General features: G+C 35.2%; 1 protein-coding gene across 17 annotated transcripts in view; it reads left to right on the forward strand.

The window, feature by feature from the left end:
* SCMH1 (Scm polycomb group protein homolog 1) overlaps positions 1-19967 on the forward strand; it is a 120855-nt gene that overhangs the window by 27609 nt on the left and 73279 nt on the right. For 13 of the 17 annotated variants that reach the window (XR_002776770.1, XR_002776771.1, XM_023521973.1 and 10 more), the window contains one exon: positions 2978-3212. The exons of 1 other annotated variant lie outside the window; for it this stretch is intronic. Coding sequence is in view for 14 of the 16 variants with exons in the window: in XM_023521973.1 (XP_023377741.1) it covers positions 2978-3212 (235 nt within the window). In the remaining 2 variants the exon portion in view is untranslated. Of the gene's footprint in view, positions 1-2977; positions 3213-13235; positions 13282-19967 lie in introns of all 17 variants that reach the window. 3 more of the 17 variants (XM_023521980.1, XM_023521979.1, XM_023521981.1) reach the window with 1 other exon arrangement.

A 19967-nucleotide genomic window follows, 5' to 3' on the forward strand; every position in this document is an offset into this window, starting at 1 on the left:
TATGTAATGATGAGAAACTAGCTTTCCTGCGAAGATCAGGAATAAGGGAAAGACGTCTCTCACACTATTTCTTTTCAACAACATACTGGAACTCCTAGCTATTGCAATAAAATAAGAAAAGGAAATAAAAGATATACAGATTGGGAAGGAAAGAATAAAACTCTGTTTGTTTACAGATGACATGATTGTCTATGTAGAAAATATAAAAGAATTGACAAAATTCCTGGAACTAATAAGCAATTATAACAGGATTGCCAAACACGAGGTTAATATACAAAAGTCAGTCGCTTTTCTGTATACCAGCAATTAAAAAGTGGAATTTAAATTTTAAAAAACAATACTATTTATATTAGCACCTCCAAAAATGGAATACTTAGGTATAAACATAACAAAATAAGTATAAATTTTATCTGAGGAAAACTACAAAACTAAATAAAATCAAAGAAGAACTTAAACACACAGAGATAATCCATGTTCAAGAATAGGAAGACTCAATATTGTCAAAATGTCAGTTCTTCTCAATTTGATCTATAGATTCAGTGCAAGCTTAATACACATTCCAGCAAGTTATTTTGTGGATATTGAAAAACTGATTCTAAAGTTTATATAGAGAAGCAAAAGACCCAGAAGAGCCAACACGATGTTGAAGGAGAAGAACAAACTTTGAAGACTGACACTACCCAAATTCAAGACTTACTATAAAGCTACAATAATCAGAACAGTGTGATATTGGCAAAAGAAGAGATGGATAGCTCAATGAAACAGAATAGAGAGCCCCCAAATAGTCCTACATAAATATAGTCAACTGATCTTTAAGGAGCAAAGGCAATACAGTGGAGCAAAGATAGTCTTTTCAACAAATAATGCTGAAACAACTGAACAGCCTCATGCAAAAAAAAAAAAAATCTAGATACAGACCTTACTTCTTTCACAAAAATTAATTCAAAATAGACCACAACTCTAAAGGTAAAACTTAAAACTATAAAACTCCCAGAAGATAAGAGAAAAACAAGGTAACCTTGGGTATGATAATGAGTTTTTAGATACAATACCAAAGGCATGATCCATGAAAGAAAATTGATAAGCTAGACATCATTAAAATTAAAAACTTCTGTGAAAGACACTGTCAAGAGAATAAGAGGAGAAGCCACGGACTGGGAGGAAATATGTACAAAAGACATCTGGTAAAAGAGTGTTATACAAAATATGCAACAAACACTTAAAAACAATAAGAAAGCCAACAACTTAATTAAAAATGTGCCAATCATTTTAGACACCTCACCAAAAAAGATAGCAGATAACAGAAAAGCAAATTAAAACAACAGTGAAATACTGCACACCTATTAGAATGGTCAAAATCCAGAACACTGATACCAAATGCTAGTGAGGATGTGGAGCAGCAATAATTCTCACTCATCGCTCGTGGGAATGTAAAATGGTGCAACCGTCTTGTCAGACAGATTGGTGATCTTACAAAACTAAATATACTCATACCATGTGATGGAGCGATCACATTCCTTGCTGTTTACCCAAAGGACATGACAACTCATGACCACACAAAAACCTGTACATGGATGTTTATTGCAGCTTCATTCGTAATTGACAAAACTTGGAAGCAACCAAGATGCCCTTCAGTAGGTGAACAGATAAATAAACTTGTGTTATAACCAGACCGAGGATTATTATTCAGCTCTAAAGAGAAATGAGCTAGCAAGTCATGAAAAGACATGGAGGAAACTTAAATGCATATTACTAAGGGAAAGAAGCCACTTTGAAAAGGCTGCGTATTCTATGATTTCAATTATATGACATTCTTAAAAGGGCAAAATTATGGAGACAGTAAAAAGATTAGGAGTTGCCTGTGGTTGAGTGGGGGACAGATGAATAAGCAGATCACAGAGGATTTTTAGGGCAGTGAAACTATTTTGTATGATACTATAGTGGTAGATGTGTGCCATTATACATTTGAACAAACCCATAGAATGTACAAGACCAACAGAACCCTAATGTAAACTGTGGACTTCAGGTGATTATGATGTACAATATAGGTTTATCAGTTGTAACAAATGTAACACTGTGGTGGGGGATGCTGATAATAGAAGAGACTGTACATATGTGGGGGCAGATATATATGGGAAATCTCTGTACCTTCCTCTCAATTTTGTTGTGAACGTAAACCTGCTCTTAAAAAGTCCTTAAAAAAAAACAAAAATGAATTATTGATACATTCAACAATATGGTTGACTTTCAAGATAGTTATGCTGAGAAAGTAGATCACCGCCTAGCGACAAGAGTCTGGGAAGGCCCGACAGAGGGATTATAAAGGGACGTAAGAAAACAAGTCCATGTTCATTATCTTGGTTGTGGTGATGGTTTCAAAGGTGTATGTGATGTATATGGTATCGTGGATGTATACATATGTCAAGACTTACCAAAGTGTATGGTTTATTGTATGTCAATTATAACTTAAAATTGTTTTAAAAATATGAATTGATTTATAAAATAATGCCAAAATAAGAAAAAAATTAATCCCCAATAGTCTGTGTGGTGGATATACAGACCAATATACTGAAATGCTCCATGAAGAGACACTAAAGATATGATAGGTAAATAAGGTGATTTCTGAAAAGAAAACGTTATAAACACCTAGAGGATTAGGGAGTTAGGGAAGGAAGATAGGATGAGAAAGCATTTAAGTTAGGATCATTTGAGGCACACTTGTCCTTTTCTAACTTGTGTGAGTCAATACTTGATGCTTTAGTAGAAAGTAGTTTTTTCCCCTTCATCTTACCTGTCAATGTTCCTTTTGCATGTAACCCTTCCTCAGTATTAGGGAATAATTCAGGGTGGTTGTCCCTGGCCCAGCTGTAACCACTTTGAGTCTAAAGCATAAATTTTCAGATTCCATCTCTTAACGCCATTACTGAAAATGCCATTTACCTTAGTCTGCCTAATCCCCATGGCTTGTTCTCCTCAGTCCTACACACCTCCAAGCAACGAGTTCAAGATCAGCATGAAATTGGAAGCACAGGACCCCAGGAACACCACATCCACCTGTATTGCCACAGTAGTTGGACTGACAGGTGCTCGCCTCCGCCTGCGCCTTGATGGCAGCGACAACAAGAATGACTTCTGGCGGCTGGTTGACTCAGCTGAAATCCAGCCTATTGGGAACTGTGAGAAGAATGGGGGTATGCTGCAGCCCCCTCTGGGTGAGTAACTAGACCCAAGCTCTCCTTAGTCAAGTAGTTATCTTCCCAAAGTTGTCCATCCCATTATGGAAAAACCTAGAGTCCCCCTGCCTGTCTCTTCTTTTTCATATGGTCCAAAAGAAAAGGCCCACGCAAAATAAAATGAGCTGTAAAATCAGGTTAATTTCATCTCTACATTAACTTATGAGAGCCAAGCATCTCAGACTCTCCTTTTTCTAACAAAAAAACCACACTTTTCATCTTTCTTTGTCAGTTCCCATTTACCCTGAGAGACAGACTGGAAGGAGGTCTTGCCATTTAATCTCCCTCAAAAAGCCATAGAGCTTTTGCCAAATCCTACAATGATAACAAGAACTGAGGGGAAATTTTTCCAGTAAAAAGGATGACCTTTATAAGGGTCCCTTTTCTCCTTTACCCTAAATTCTTACTTAGTCCTGGGAATTTTCTTCCTTTGAATTAATTATCCAATAAAATGCATTATTCTATTTAACTACTAACTCCACTAGATTTTTCTCCTTAAGTTCACTTTTTTTTTTTTTTGCCTCAGTGTACCTGAGAGATTTAGCCAATCTCTTCAGTTACTGTGAATCATTATTGCAGTGAGTCTCAGTGGAGGCTAGGGAGAGATGAGTTATGGGCTATGGGATATGTTCCCATCAGGAGGCTGTACTAGATTAATTGAGCATTACAGGACATGTACTGTTTGAAAATGCTTTGAAAAGTTATTTAGCATTTTCCCCCATTAACAAATTATTTTTAGTGTAAAATTTCAAACATATACAAAAGTAGAAAGGATAGCACTATGAATGTCCATGTATCCTTTGTCTTTGATAATTATTAACACAGAGCCAATCTTGTTTTATCTGTACCTTTATAGCCTGCCCCTGTCTGCCGAATTGCCCAAACATAGTATCATTTTGTCATTAATATTTAGTATATATCACTTATAGATAATATTTTAAAACACAATTATAACAGTATCACACAAATATTTACAAATATTAACAAATATTTACTCAGTGTTTAAATTTTCCCTATGTGTCTCTCTTTGTTTCTCTGTGTCTCTGTTTCTCTCTCTCTCTCTCTCTCTCTCTCTCTCTCTCTCTCTCTCTCACAGTTTCTTTGAATCAGGATCCAAATAAGATCCACATATTGCAATTGGTTGATATGTCCCTTAAATCTCTTTTAACCTTTAGGTTCTCCTTCTCAATTTTTTTTTTTTTTTTTTGCAGTTTATTAATTGAAAACCCTAAGTCATTTGTCTTCAAAATTTCCCACAATTAGATTTTGTTGATTATGTATGGGATCATTTAACATGTTTCTCTATCCTCTCTTTCCTAGAAATTGGTAGCTAGATCTAGAGGCTTGATTAGGTTCAGTTTCAATTTTTTTCATAATAATTCATAAATGGTGGTGTTTACTTCTATTACGAAACATGTACAGTTTGATTATCTCTTTCTTTTATAATGTAGCAGTCATTACTGCTTGTGGTCTAGATCAAGGGTTGACAGATTTCCTTAACAGGTCTGATAGTAAATATTTGAGGCTTACAGGCCATAGATTCTCTATTGCAGCTACTCAACTTTGTCTTTGTAGTATGAAAGCAGCCATAGACAATACACAAACAAATGGGCAAAATGGGTGGCCAGCCTGCTGGCTATAGTTTGATAACCTCTGATTTAGATTCATCTATTTATTATACTTGAAAAATGAGAAATTTAAATCTTATTATTCTGTCCACATAACTTAAATGGAATACACCTATTAAAATAAGTTTTCATCAACTATTTGGTTGTCCTTAGGCATAATTTGTGCAAGAAAGATGGTTTAAATGCTCAATTATTTTCTATATTTACCAGTTTTCAAAATTATGAATTGCTTTACTGACATCCTTCAAAAAGATTTAGGAGGGTTTTCTTGTTGTTTAGTATCATAAACTCAAGGATTTATACATATTCAATGTGTTTTAGTTCATTGTACTAATTGTTTTTATTGATTCTTGAATTGTCCTACCTTTGGCCTCATAGGAGCCTCATCAAGTTGTCTCCTCACTCTTTATTGTTTGATAGCTCTCTTGGATTTTTGGAATTTCAAAGTGTTCCTTGTTTGTCTTGTACATTTCTTGCCACAAATATGAAATCAGCTATTTCTTTTAGGCGCCTTAGCTCCTTTTAGTGGGAAATGGTATTTAGAGACCATAATCTGAGCAATAGAGTGCTCAAAGCTAGTGGGTTGGTCATTTTTTCTAAGTCTTTTTGATATAGAGTGGTAGGAACATCCTTTTTTTATTATTAAGATAAAAAAATCATTAGTTCATTTTGATACTTACTACTAAAATTCAGGACAGTGGTATACTTATTTCATCTTTGCTCTCGTAAATCTGTGTCTCCGTTGTACAACAACAAAACTCTAGTTCTCTATGTCACTAACAAAATAACTCATTTGCTTTTTCCTCAATACACATACAACAGTCTTAGGATAACAATGCCAACACTACCATCATTATGAGTACTAACAGTATTTGAGTTATTTGCCTTTCTTTTTTTTCTATTCAAGGGAAATACAATCAAGTAATGTGTTATAAAGTCAATTGGATTAGTTTCTCCCTGGGTAGCAGTGCTACCAACTTGATATAAACTTAGACTCACTTGTTTCATTTTAATTTTGATTTTTAGAGATTGCTTTTTTAAATTTTATTTTATAAATACATAAACGATACACATTTTTCTTAAAGACAAAGCCACACAGCAAAGCATATTCAGTGAAATCCTCTTCATTCTATTCCTTTCTTTTGCCATAGGTAACCACTTTCTTTTATAGTTTATAGTCAATTTTTTAAATATAAAAAATGTATTCATGTGTGTATAGGTGTGTGTACATATATAGATATGTATCCTCCACCTTTTTATATAAATGACAGCATACTATACATACTTTTCGCGACCTTGCTTTTTTCATTTAACAATATGTCCTGAAATGACTTCTTAGTAGTATAGAGATATTCTTCTATTCTTTTTATAGTCATATGGTACCAGATTATTCTCAACCTACTTTAGGAATAATTGTTTAGAAGTATCTTGGGAGGCTATTAAAAATAAAAGGTCTCAGGGATAATGGTGACCACTTAAATCAAAATCTTTCCATAAATTCTCCATAAGTGTACAGATCAAAAAGGAAAGCAAATCAATGCACCCAGAACTCATGCCTAAACATAAATAGGAGTCAAGAATATCACAGATTTCAATTACATGTTAGTCTATATGTTCAGTTATAAAGAACCGAAACTAGTACAGTCAGTACCAGATTGATGCCAGAATGAAGAATTGTATGTAAGTGGGAACTGCTTAAAAAAGAGAGAGGGCAGTAGGGGTTTAACATAATCCCCAGAAAAAGTCTCATCCAGAGTGGGAAATGCTAAGAACAGAGCTAAGACCTATGGGACCAGAGCATTGGCTTCTGGTAAATCAGAAGGAAGATTGTGAATTGAAAGTGTAAGGGACTGGAGATAGCAGTCTTGGGAAGATAACTACCTTTGGGGGAAAGGGATACTTAATCCTAAAGGAAAAGAAGGAATCAAGGGATGGTAATTTATATAGGAACAAAAGAGAATCATAAAATCAAAAGACATATTGATCTTTCCATCCATCCCATCTACTAAAGAAACTGCTTTTCACTAGGCCAATAGAAATACTCATGACTCCAGATCCCCGGCCAAATAGAACTTCCTGTTTTTGCTGGTCCAGGAAAAGACAGTACATTTCAATTGATTAGGAAACAGCAGTCAACATTCATAAAATGTTTCTATATGACAGAAAACAGATGTGGATAAGACCATTTTAACTACTGAAAATAAATGACTAACCAGAGGAACACTATTGTATGACAACCCAACTTGAATTAAACAAGTATTGACAGACATGAAAAAATAACCTTGAATCATAGATTTTAAAAGCCAAACTAGAAATGCACAATAGACAAGAAGATATAAAAAATAGAATTATCCAAACTTAAGAAAAAACAATGAAGAAAGACAAAATTATTTCAATTGAAGACTCAATTCCAGGTGCCCAATGGGACATTAGGTTCAACTAAAATATAATAACGGACATTGAGAAGAGAAATAAAAATTGCCAAGAAAATAAAAATAAATATTAGAAAAGGTCAAAAAGTATCAGAAAGGAACTAATAGATATAGAACCTACTCAACAAAGATCCAGTGTGTATCTATATATGTTTGTATGTATGTATAATTGGAGCTCCTGAAGAAAATAAACTAAACAATGGAATAAAATTAATACTTAAAATTATAATACAAGAAAATTTTCCAAACATTAAAGACTTGAATCTACATATTGAAAGAACCTACCTCATTCCTAAGAAAATTGATTCAGATTGGTCAACTCTAAGACATATTCTCATAAAACAATTACACTTTAAGAATAAAGAAAAATTCCTCTTAAGCCTCCAGCAAAAAGGCCAAATTATTTACAGGGGTAAAAAAGTCAGGTTTGCATCATACTTCTCAACAGCAGAGTACAAAGTGAAAAGAAGTGAAACAATGTTTTCAAGAAATTCAAGAGAAAAAAGTGAGAACAAGAATTTTATATCAAGACAAGCTGTTTCAAGTAATGAGATTATTACTGAAACCGTTTTCAGCATGCAAGAACTTAGGAAACCCTATAACCCCAAGCCCTTTCGGAGGAATTAGAGAAAGAGCTTCAGCCAAAAAAAGATTGTCAATCTAAGGCAAAAACAGAAGTAGGAACAAGAAAATAGTATATGTATCAGTCTAGGTCTCATGAAGAGAGAGAACCCACACAGTAATTTGAACGTAGAAAGTTTAATAGTTGACTGTAACAGAGGATTAGAGGAATGAGGGATAGGCTACTCGAAAGAAAAGAGAACTCTAAAGGATAGAAGAATAGCAGACACAGGAGAAGCCATTACACTGGGGCCAAGATAGAGGGCCCAAAGAAGAGTGTACCCTCCCCCATTCTCAGAGCTGAGATGTAGAACTTGTTGGAGAGGGCACAGCTATGGCTCACTGGACAAGAGAAGTCACTATGGTGCCACAGCTGTAGAACTTGTTAGAAATTTACCCTTTAGGGCTCTAGGAAAGTTATTCAGGGAAAGGTGTCTTTTTGGAGAAACTGCTGCAAAACCACTTAAGGTGAGGAAGGCTGATGCTGCTGCTGCTGCTGGTGGCCACTGATTACTAGTTACTTCCATGAACTGCAGGAAATGAGCAACAGAGAAGATTGGAGTGCTGCAGGAGCCTGCCGAGCAAAACACTGGAACCAGAAAGCAAGCCACTTTCCTACTGTAATATCCTTAGATAGGATCAAAGGATATCACTTAAAACTAATAAACCAAATAGTAGAAGTGTAAATGAGAAAGTTAAAACAAAATTCCAAAACTGTCCAAATACCAAAGGAACAACAAGATCAAGAAATAGACCACACAGAGAAAGAGATAAACTAATATGGAAAACACAGGAAATAAAACAGAGTTGAAACCAGATGCATAATAATAAATGTAAGTGATTTTAACTCAACTATTAAAAGGAAATAATTTTCAGATTGGTACTCAAAGTTAAACCCAGCTTTATACTGTGTACAGTGGACATATATGTAAAGTGAATCAGAAAAGCTAAAAATAAAATGATGATCAAGGATACACCATGGATATTCAAGTGATATAATAGCAGAAGTTACAATTTTGGTATTAGAGAAGGTAGAATTCAGATCAAGATGCATTAAACAAGACAAGGAAGCCACTTTATAATGCTTAAAGGTGTCACAAATCCCAATGAAAGTGTAATGGTTATAAATATTTCAGTACCAAATATTTCAGTACCAAAATAGAAATTATGATAGATGCAAAGAGATATAGACAAACACTCTAATAGGAGATTTAACATTTAACATAGCTCTCTTAAGGTAAGACAGGCTAAGAGGACAAAAAACAAAAGTACTGAAGACATTAATGAATAAGGAAGAAAGTCATGAACTTCGACAAAATTCAGCACACTACTGGGAACTCATATTTCCCAATTTATTTTTTATTTAATGTCATTATTGATTTCAGGTATACAATACAATGGTTAGACGTTTATATAGTTTATAAAATGATCCCTCTGATTGCTCTTTTTCTCCTCTGGTTCTATACCTAGCCATTACATTAATGCTAACTGCCTTCCCTATGCCATGCTCCCCAATTTCAAAACTGTTACTGCAAAACTACAGTACTTAGGATATTGTGGTACTGACATAAAGGTAGACATAGAAATCAGACATAGAAATTCTTAGATTTAAGAATCCAAAAATAAAGCCATACATTTATGTTCAGTCGATTTTTAACAAGAGTGTTAAGTCAGTTCAGTGGGGTTTGTCAACAACTGATGCAGGGACAACTGGCTATCCACATGCAAAAGAATGAAGTTGGACCCTGCCTTCACACTATATACAAAAATTAACTTCAAGTGGATGATAGACCTTAATGTAAGAGCTAAAACTATAAAACTCTTAGAAAAAAACATAGGAGTAAACCTCGGATTAGGCAATAATTTCTTAGATATGGCACCAAAAGCACAAACAACTAAAGAAAAACTAGATAGATTGGACCTCATCAAAATTAAAAGCTTTGTGCTTTTATGGACACAAGAAAGTAAAAGACAACCGCACAATGGGAGAAAATAGGTAAGTCATTAAAGACAGAAAGTAGATTAGTATTTTCCAGGGACTGGGATATAGGGAGAAATGAGAGTGGCTGCTAATAGATATGAGGTTTCTTTTTGGAAGAGTGATGAAAATATTCTAAAATTAGGCACAATGATCTTGCACTTAAAAATCACTGAATCATATACTTATTGGGTGTGAGTTATATCTCAATAAAGCTTTTTTTTTAAATCACATATCTGATTCAACATATAGTGTTGAGGAAACTGTATATCTCCATGCAAAAGAATGAAATTGGACCTTTACCATACACTAAATACAATAATTAACTCAAAACGGATCAACTCTTAGAAGAAAAACATAGAGGAAAAGCTTCACGACACTGGATTTGGCAATGATTTCTTGGATATGATACCAAAAGCACAGGCAACAAAAGAAAAAAATTTGATTGCATCAAAATTTTGTTCATCAAAGGACACTATCAACAGAGTGAAAAGGGAACTCACTCAATGGGAGAAAATATTTGCAAATTATATATCTGGTAAGGAGTTAGTAACCAGAATATATATATATATAATTTTTTTTAAAGAAACTCCTTCAACACAAAATACTAAACAAAACCAAAAAAAAAAAAAATCTAAAAATGGACAAAAGACTTGAAAAGACATTACTCTAAAGAAGATAGGCAAATGGCCACTAAGCACATGAAAAGATGCTCAACATCACTAATCATTAGGGAAATGCAAATCAAAACCACAGAGAGATAAGCACTCCACACCCATTAGGATGGATGGCTATTATCAAATAAATAGAAAATAGCAAGTGTTGGTGAGGATGTGAAGAAACTGGAACTCTTGTGTATTACTAGTGGGAATGTAAAATGGTGCAGCCACTATGGAAAAACAATATGGTGGTTTCTCAAAAAATTAAAAATAGAATTACTATATGATTCAGAAATTACACTTCTGGGTATATAGGCAAAAGAATGAAAGCCAGGGGCTCAAGCAGATATTTGTATACCTATGTTTAGCAGCATTATTCACAATGACCAAAAGGTTGAAGCAATCCAATTGTCAATCAACAGAATAACAGGTAAACAAATACGGTGTATACATGTATATACAATGGAATGTTATTCAGCCTTTAAACTAAAGGAAATTCTGCCACATACTACAGTGTGGATGAAACTTAAGACATCCTGCTAACTGAAATAAGCCAGGTACAAAGGACAAATACTATATAATTGCACTTATCTATCTGAGGGAGCTTAATATAGAGAAATTCACAGAGACTGAAAATAGAATGGTGGTTGCCAGGAGCTGGGGAGAAAGAAGGGGATAGGGAGTTACTGTTTAATGGGTACAGAGTTTCAGTTGGGAAAGATGAAAAAGTTCTGGAAGTGAGTGGCGGTGATAGTTGCACAACAATGTAAATGTACTTAATGCCCCTTTTGAGAAAGAGGAAACGTGTGTTTATACACACATACACATATATAATATATATGAAATTATTTTATATACTTAGTTTTATGGAGAGAAACACAGTAATATGAAACCAGAACATAATGGAAAGGTCACCTGTTGGGAGTGTCTGGGAATACGGTGGAAATTATGATAACGAGAGAGAGAATGGTATTCTCTGAGAATACCATTTTATAATCTTTTGACTTTGTATTATATAAATGTTTTACTTAATAAATAAAATTAAACCAAAAAAGATGAACAAAGCAGAAACAAACCGAATCGTGTATTAAAGGCATATCATAACCATAGTGAAAAAAGAATTCAAATAACCTGAACACTGAACCTTCACTGTATACCCTTAATGGAGCATATTTTAAAGAAAAAATGAAACTGCAAAGAAATTCTGACTTTTTCTTAATATTAATGGTTTTGCCATAATCTGAAACTATTTTACATGTATTGAAAATAGAGCAAATGAGTAAATAACATACAAATGTGGAGTGGGAGAAGATGAAGAAGAATGCTGCAGTATAGGATTTGATAGGAGGCATCTGTATGGACTCTAAACTTTAACTTATATATTTGTATCATATGTATATATTTTCCAAGCACTGTCCATTGAAAAGGCCTGGAAGCAGTGACACCTCAGAGACACCTCAGAAGCAATGAGCACACCTTGATTTTGGTTTCCAAATCCCATTTTCCACTAAAAGGAATTATGCTCCTTGGAGAAATGGCTGATTCAAAGGCTGAGCAGAAGAGAAAATACAAGGGGAATCTGGAACATCTTGCTATGCCAGAAGGCAAAGAAGTCTCAAAGAATAATGGAGACATATCAAAAGAACACAGGAGCTAGCTCGAAGGGGTTCTTACTAACCAAAATTGAAACAATATGAGTATTAAAAAGAATAATAAAAATAAAAGAACAATGGTAGTAGCATTCATGGTTCCCTAGTGATATACAAGGAAAAAAAATCAAGTTTCAAGGAAAGACCGTCTTTACAGAATGCCAGCTAATAAATATAGATGGAATGATAGAAAATTGCCATTTTAATAGATTCAGTGAAAGATAATCAATGAATGCTAAAACCAGAGGGTAAAAAAGCTTATTGGAGAATAGAATATTCAGTCTCAAGTTTCTTCCCACAGATTACCTGTTACAAAGGGATTGCAGTGAAGAAATCTGTCAGTCACCCATAACAAGTGATCAAATTTAGTATCATCAATAATTTGACAAACTGACATGTGCCTCTTGAAGTAATGCAGTGAGAAGTAGTCAGCATTACTTGTATAGTATTTTTGTCAAAACTGTTTAACATGAACCTAATTAATTATAAGGAAGCAATTAGAAAAAATAAAAATTGTGGGACATTCTATAAAACAGCTAACCCAAACTCTTCAAAAATATCAGTTTCATAAAAAACAAAAGACAACAGGGCTGTTCTAGATTAAAGGAGACTAAAGAAACATGACAACCAAATGCAATATGTGATTCTTGATTGGATCCTGTATTAAAAAATTAAACAGCTATTATAGAGAACATTTTGGGGGTGATTGAGAATATTTTTTAAATTCTTGAGTGTGATAATAATGCAGTATTAAAGGATACTGTCCTTGTTCTGAGGACAAATGTACCGATGTATTTAGAGGTAAAGTATCATGATGTCTCTAAATTTCACATAGTTCAGAAGAAAAAGCGTATGTAGATATATGGGAAAATGTGGTAAAATGTTAGTAATTATTGAATCTAAGTGAAGGATACATAGTTGTTCATATGCTATTTTTACTACTTTTCTCTAGGTTTAAAATTTTTCAAAATAAAGTTTTAAATAAATTATATATATAATTATACATATATATGTGTGTGTGTTCATGTTCCCCAGGCCTCCTCTGGACCTCTCCCCAGAGTTGCTGAATCAGAATCTCTAGGTAATGGGGCTTGGGATTCTGCATGGTAAATGGCTCTCCCGAGACTCTAATGCAATTGGTCTATATTTGGGAAGCATTGCTCTAGAAGAGCATTCTTTCTCTATTAAAATTTTGTATGATTTGTGTGTGTGTGTGTGTGCGCGCACATGTTCTGTTCTCATAAGAACATTTATTGCTCCCTCACAAGAGTCCTCCAGGGAAAAAGGTAGAAAGGTAGGATGATCTACAGGTGACGTTATCTATCGGTGCTGCCAAACTTTTCCTCATGTCCCTTTGTTCTTCTGACCTTTTTTACTACTCAAGACTGATTATTTCTTGTAAACAGGGCTGTCTGGATCACTAGTTCTCAAACTTGGCTGCCAGTTAGGATCACTTAGGGAGCTCTTAAAATTTTCAGTGCCTAGGCCTTAGATCAGTTAAATCAGAATTTCTGGGGTGATACGGATATACCGTTTAATGCTCCCTAGGAGATTCCAGTGTCTAAGTTTGAGAGTCACTGGTCTAGAGCAGAAGCCGGCCTCTGGTGGCCCCTAACCAAGTGTATTAGGATCCCAGTACAAACTGCCTGCTTAGCAAACTTGGTCATGTACTCCGGTGTATATATGGTACATTGACTTGAAAGGAACCTTTTGTATGTTTCTGTCACTGATCAGCCTTTTCATTTACTAAGTCACCTCCTGGACCCGTCAATAAAAAGGGGTATTTAAAAAGATGCATATTTCATTTTCTGGTCACAGAAATTTGAACTCTGTTTATAGAAATTTGTGGGGGGAAAAAAAACAAAAACAAAATTTTAGAAAGAACTGACTTTAACCATGGTGGCTTAAATGTTTATAAAGTTAATTTTTTAAAATATGGGGAATTCCAAAACCATCTATAGCTATGCCTAGCTCAAGATTAGTCACAACTACCACCCCCAATTAAGTTAATCTGAATTAATTTGTGTTTCAGTGTGTATATGGGGGTATAGCTGAGAAGTGGTAATAGAATCCTATCAGAGCTAAAAGGAATCCTAACAGTCCTTCCCCAATACAATCACTTCTTCCTCAGGGAAGACAGTTTGTTCAGCACCTACCTGTCTTCTAGTTCTACTTCTCATTTCTGTCACTCTTGGGGCAAAATTTAGATAGGCCACCAAACCTTGGTTTGAAAGCACTGCTTTAATTCAGTGTTCTTATCTGACAAATACAGAAACAGGAAGAGGAAAGCAAGTTGTCTAAGACTGTACAGAGAGCAGCATATTTCAGTACATGTGTTTGTATATACACACATATACAAAGCTCTTCTAGGAGGAAAGAATACGTTGGGACTGTCATGGAATCATCTTGACCACCATAGAGTCTAATAACTTCACAAAGCTTGTAATTATTATGTAGGACAATGGCAAGGTGGAGAGTAGGGCCCTGGTTCCTGGTGTGGATGCTGTTCTGTTAACTGCCACCAGAGGGCATGAACTATGATTAGATTCTAGACCTTATGATCTGCATTTAAATCCAGAGCTTCATCAGGTCATTGTTTAAACAGCTGCACCCTAATTTATTCAGTAGTTCCATCATCTTGGGAGCACCTGGAAGCTCTTTATAACTTATTCCATATCAGTATTTTTAAGGTAAGCAGAACACTTGCAGCATGCCTACGTTTAGAATTAAAGAGACCTGACTTTGTAACATTAGCCACTTACTAGTTTAGTTGTGCAGTAAGTTGCTTTGCTTTGACTTTTAACCTTGAATTTCAACTACGTCACCTGCCAGATCATTAATAAACTGCCACATATGGTTTTTGTGAGGATTAAATGTAATAACATGATAAAACATACATCAATTCCTGGCACCCATTTAATAAATGGAGATATTTTTTCTTTGTTCAATAAAACTCTTATAGAGCTTATAGTTGGAAAATACATACACATTACAAGGAAAAAAAGAAAGGAAATTCAAGCAGTGTTAAGAGCTAAGGATAAATAAGAAGGGAGCAGGATTAAGAGGCTATTCTAGGTAAATAGTCTAAGAATGCCTCTCTGAGGAGCTGAGATTTCAGCAAAGAACTGTTAAAGATTTGAGGAAAAGGAAGGGTGTTTAAAGCAAAGAGACACAGCTTGGTGTGTTTGAGGAACAGAAAAATCAATGAATAGTGATAGATGAGTTAGGAGAAGTAAGCACCTTCCAGATCATGTAAGTTTTGTTAACATGCATAAAAGAATTTAGATTTCTTTTGTGCTGTGAGATATGAGCATAAGAGTGATGTGATCTGATATATATATTTTTTAAATGAACATTCTGGCTGCTATGTGGAGAGCAGACAGTAAGAGGCAAAAGTAGAAACAGTCTGGTTAGAAGTCTGTTACAATAGTCTAGGCAAAGTCTTACTATGGCTTAGATTAGGGTGGTTAGTAGTGGATGAGAACTATAGAATGATTAGAACTGGTTTGGTTTAGGATATAAGATGAAAGAGCCATCAAGACTTGCCAATTAATTGTATTTGAGGAGTAATAGGAAGGGAGGAATCAGGTGACTTAGTCTAGGCTTTTTGGTATGAGCACCTGGGTTTAATAAGTGGTGCCATTAATTGAGATGAGATGACTGGAGGAAATAACAAGTTTGGAGGAGATAGCGAAATCAAGAATTCTGTTTTAGACTTACTCATTTGGAGATCTCTTCGTCTCCACGTAGAGTTATAGGATAAGGCAATTGGAAATATGAGCATGAAACTCAGAGCAGAGGTTTGGGCTGGAGATATTAATTGGCAGTTATTATATGACACAAAGAGAGTAGAAACCAAGAAATGACCTGTCTTTTTCCTTGTAAGCACCCAGGCCCTTGTTTACTTTGAGGAGACCCTCAAATTATTGTTTTTATTCTTCCCTTTCTGCTTTCACAAATTTATGACTCCAACTTTTATTTTTTTTTTTTACCAAGAGAGTGTGGAAGGGTTGAGTGATGAAATATTTGAAGGTATTAATGTGGTGAAGGCTCTGGAGACAGAGGAGTTGGGTTTAAATCCTACCTCTGCTATTTACTAATTTAGTAACCTTGGATATTTTATTTAATTGGATGTACCGTTTAATGCTCCCTAGGAGATTCCAGTGTCTAAGTTTGAGAGTCACTGGTCTAGAGCAGAAGCCGGCCTCTGGTGGCCCCTAACCAAGTGTATTAGGATCCCAGTACAAACTGCCTGCTTAGCAAACTTGGTCATGTACTCCGGTGTATATATGGTACATTGACTTGAAAGGAACCTTTTGTATGTTTCTGTCACTGATCAGCCTTTTCATTTACTAAGTCACCTCCTGGACCCGTCAATAAAAAGGGGGATTTAAAAAGATGCATATTTCATTTTCTGGTCACAGAAATTTGAACTCTGTTTATAGAAATTTGTGGGGGGAAAAAAAACAAAAACAAAATTTTAGAAAGAACTGACTTTAACCATGGTGGCTTAAATGTTTATAAAGTTAATTTTTTTAAATATGGGGAATTCCAAAACCATCTATAGCTATGCCTAGCTCAAGATTAGTCACAACTACCACCCCCAATTAAGTTAATCTGAATTAATTTGTGTTTCAGTGTGTATATGGGGGTATAGCTGAGAAGTGGTGATAGAATCCTATCAGAGCTAAAAGGAATCCTAACAGTCCTTCCCCAATACAATCACTTCTTCCTCAGGGAAGACAGTTTGTTCAGCACCTACCTGTCTTCTAGTTCTACTTCTCATTTCTGTCACTCTTGGGGCAAAATTTAGATAGGCCACCAAACCTTGGTTTGAAAGCACTGCTTTAATTCAGTGTTCTTATCTGACAAATACAGAAACAGGAAGAGGAAAGCAAGTTGTCTAAGACTGTACAGAGAGCAGCATATTTCAGTACATGTGTTTGTATATACACACATATACAAAGCTCTTCTAGGAGGAAAGAATACGTTGGGACTGTCATGGAATCATCTTGACCACCATAGAGTCTAATAACTTCACAAAGCTTGTAATTATTATGTAGGACAATGGCAAGGTGGAGAGTAGGGCCCTGGTTCCTGGTGTGGATGCTGTTCTGTTAACTGCCACCAGAGGGCATGAACTATGATTAGATTCTAGACCTTATGATCTGCATTTAAATCCAGAGCTTCATCAGGTCATTGTTTAAACAGCTGCACCCTAATTTATTCAGTAGTTCCATCATCTTGGGAGCACCTGGAAGCTCTTTATAACTTATTCCATATCAGTATTTTTAAGGTAAGCAGAACACTTGCAGCATGCCTACGTTTAGAATTAAAGAGACCTGACTTTGTAACATTAGCCACTTACTAGTTTAGTTGTGCAGTAAGTTGCTTTGCTTTGACTTTTAACCTTGAATTTCAACTACGTCACCTGCCAGATCATTAATAAACTGCCACATATGGTTTTTGTGAGGATTAAATGTAATAACATGATAAAACATACATCAATTCCTGGCACCCATTTAATAAATGGAGATATTTTTTCTTTGTTCAATAAAACTCTTATAGAGCTTATAGTTGGAAAATACATACACATTACAAGGAAAAAAAGAAAGGAAATTCAAGCAGTGTTAAGAGCTAAGGATAAATAAGAAGGGAGCAGGATTAAGAGGCTATTCTAGGTAAATAGTCTAAGAATGCCTCTCTGAGGAGCTGAGATTTCAGCAAAGAACTGTTAAAGATTTGAGGAAAAGGAAGGGTGTTTAAAGCAAAGAGACACAGCTTGGTGTGTTTGAGGAACAGAAAAATCAATGAATAGTGATAGATGAGTTAGGAGAAGTAAGCACCTTCCAGATCATGTAAGTTTTGTTAACATGCATAAAAGAATTTAGATTTCTTTTGTGCTGTGAGATATGAGCATAAGAGTGATGTGATCTGATATATATATTTTTTAAATGAACATTCTGGCTGCTATGTGGAGAGCAGACAGTAAGAGGCAAAAGTAGAAACAGTCTGGTTAGAAGTCTGTTACAATAGTCTAGGCAAAGTCTTACTATGGCTTAGATTAGGGTGGTTAGTAGTGGATGAGAACTATAGAATGATTAGAACTGGTTTGGTTTAGGATATAAGATGAAAGAGCCATCAAGACTTGCCAATTAATTGTATTTGAGGAGTAATAGGAAGGGAGGAATCAGGTGACTTAGTCTAGGCTTTTTGGTATGAGCACCTGGGTTTAATAAGTGGTGCCATTAATTGAGATGAGATGACTGGAGGAAATAACAAGTTTGGAGGAGATAGCGAAATCAAGAATTCTGTTTTAGACTTACTCATTTGGAGATCTCTTCGTCTCCACGTAGAGTTATAGGATAAGGCAATTGGAAATATGAGCATGAAACTCAGAGCAGAGGTTTGGGCTGGAGATATTAATTGGCAGTTATTATATGACACAAAGAGAGTAGAAACCAAGAAATGACCTGTCTTTTTCCTTGTAAGCACCCAGGCCCTTGTTTACTTTGAGGAGACCCTCAAATTATTGTTTTTATTCTTCCCTTCCTGCTTTCACAAATTTATGACTCCAACTTTTATTTTTTTTTTTTTTTACCAAGAGAGTGTGGAAGGGTTGAGTGATGAAATATTTGAAGATATTAATGTGGTGAAGGCTCTGGAGACAGAGGAGTCGGGTTTAAATCCTACCTCTGCTATTTACTAATTTAGTAACCTTGGATATTTTATTTAATTACTCTCAGTCTTTTCGTCTATAATAATAATAACACTAGCCAGTATTTATCTGACAATTATTAGATACCAGGCAATGTTTTAAGTCCTTTGCATGTATTAACCTATTTTAATCCTTAGAACAACCCATTGAGGTAATAAGTATTCTTATCCCACTTTATCATTAAGGAAATTAAAGCCAGAGGGAAAATTCATAATTTTCCAAAAGTTACACACCAAGTAAGTGTCTGCTGGATTTGAATCAAGGCAGCCTTGCTCCAGAGCCAGTGCTACTTTTCTCCTAATTCACAGAGTTGTCTTAGTGGTTAAATGAGATAACCCACTTGAAGTGCTTAGCACGTGGAGCCTGGCACATAATGTATGCGTAATCGGTGTTTTCTTTGGGAGGCAGCACAGAACCAGATGAAAAGTCCTGAGGCTCCAGCCTGACTGCAGGAACAACTTACATGACCATGAACAAGTTTCCTAGCCTCTCTGGACTTCAGTTTTGTCATCTACAAGATAAAACCTTCATATTGTATGGCCTCTGAGATCCCTTTCAATGTTAAAAATCTATCCGTGACCTCCTACCCAAGACAGATTATGAAAACATTCGAATTTGGAGTGGTAGGGGGTCCCCACGTCACCTCGGGGTACAGGAAATAAGGTACCTCAGTAATTCTTTGGGTTGGTAACATTTCTTTTTTGCCCTTCTACTTTTGAAGAAGCTTGCTAGGAGGTACTAAAACAATAGTTCAGAACCATGAGGTCTGGGGTGAGACCATCATATATTAGAATTTGTCTCCACCACTTACTACCTTGGACAAGCTACTTGTCTTGAGTTTCTGTTTCATCATCTGCAAACTAAGGATAACAACAGTGCATACCTCACAGTATTATTTCAAATAAACAGTAAGAAATTACATATAAAATATTTAATACATTGTAAGCATTCAATACATATTAGCTATTATAAGGGTTCCCGGAGCTGAGAGAATTTTTTTTTTTTTCCTAGCTTTTCAAGTTCCAGATGAGGTAGAGGCACCTGAGTAA

Source organism: Pteropus vampyrus, unplaced genomic scaffold, assembly GCF_000151845.1.
Source record: "Pteropus vampyrus isolate Shadow unplaced genomic scaffold, Pvam_2.0 Scaffold326, whole genome shotgun sequence".
NCBI lineage: Eukaryota > Metazoa > Chordata > Mammalia > Chiroptera > Pteropodidae > Pteropus > Pteropus vampyrus.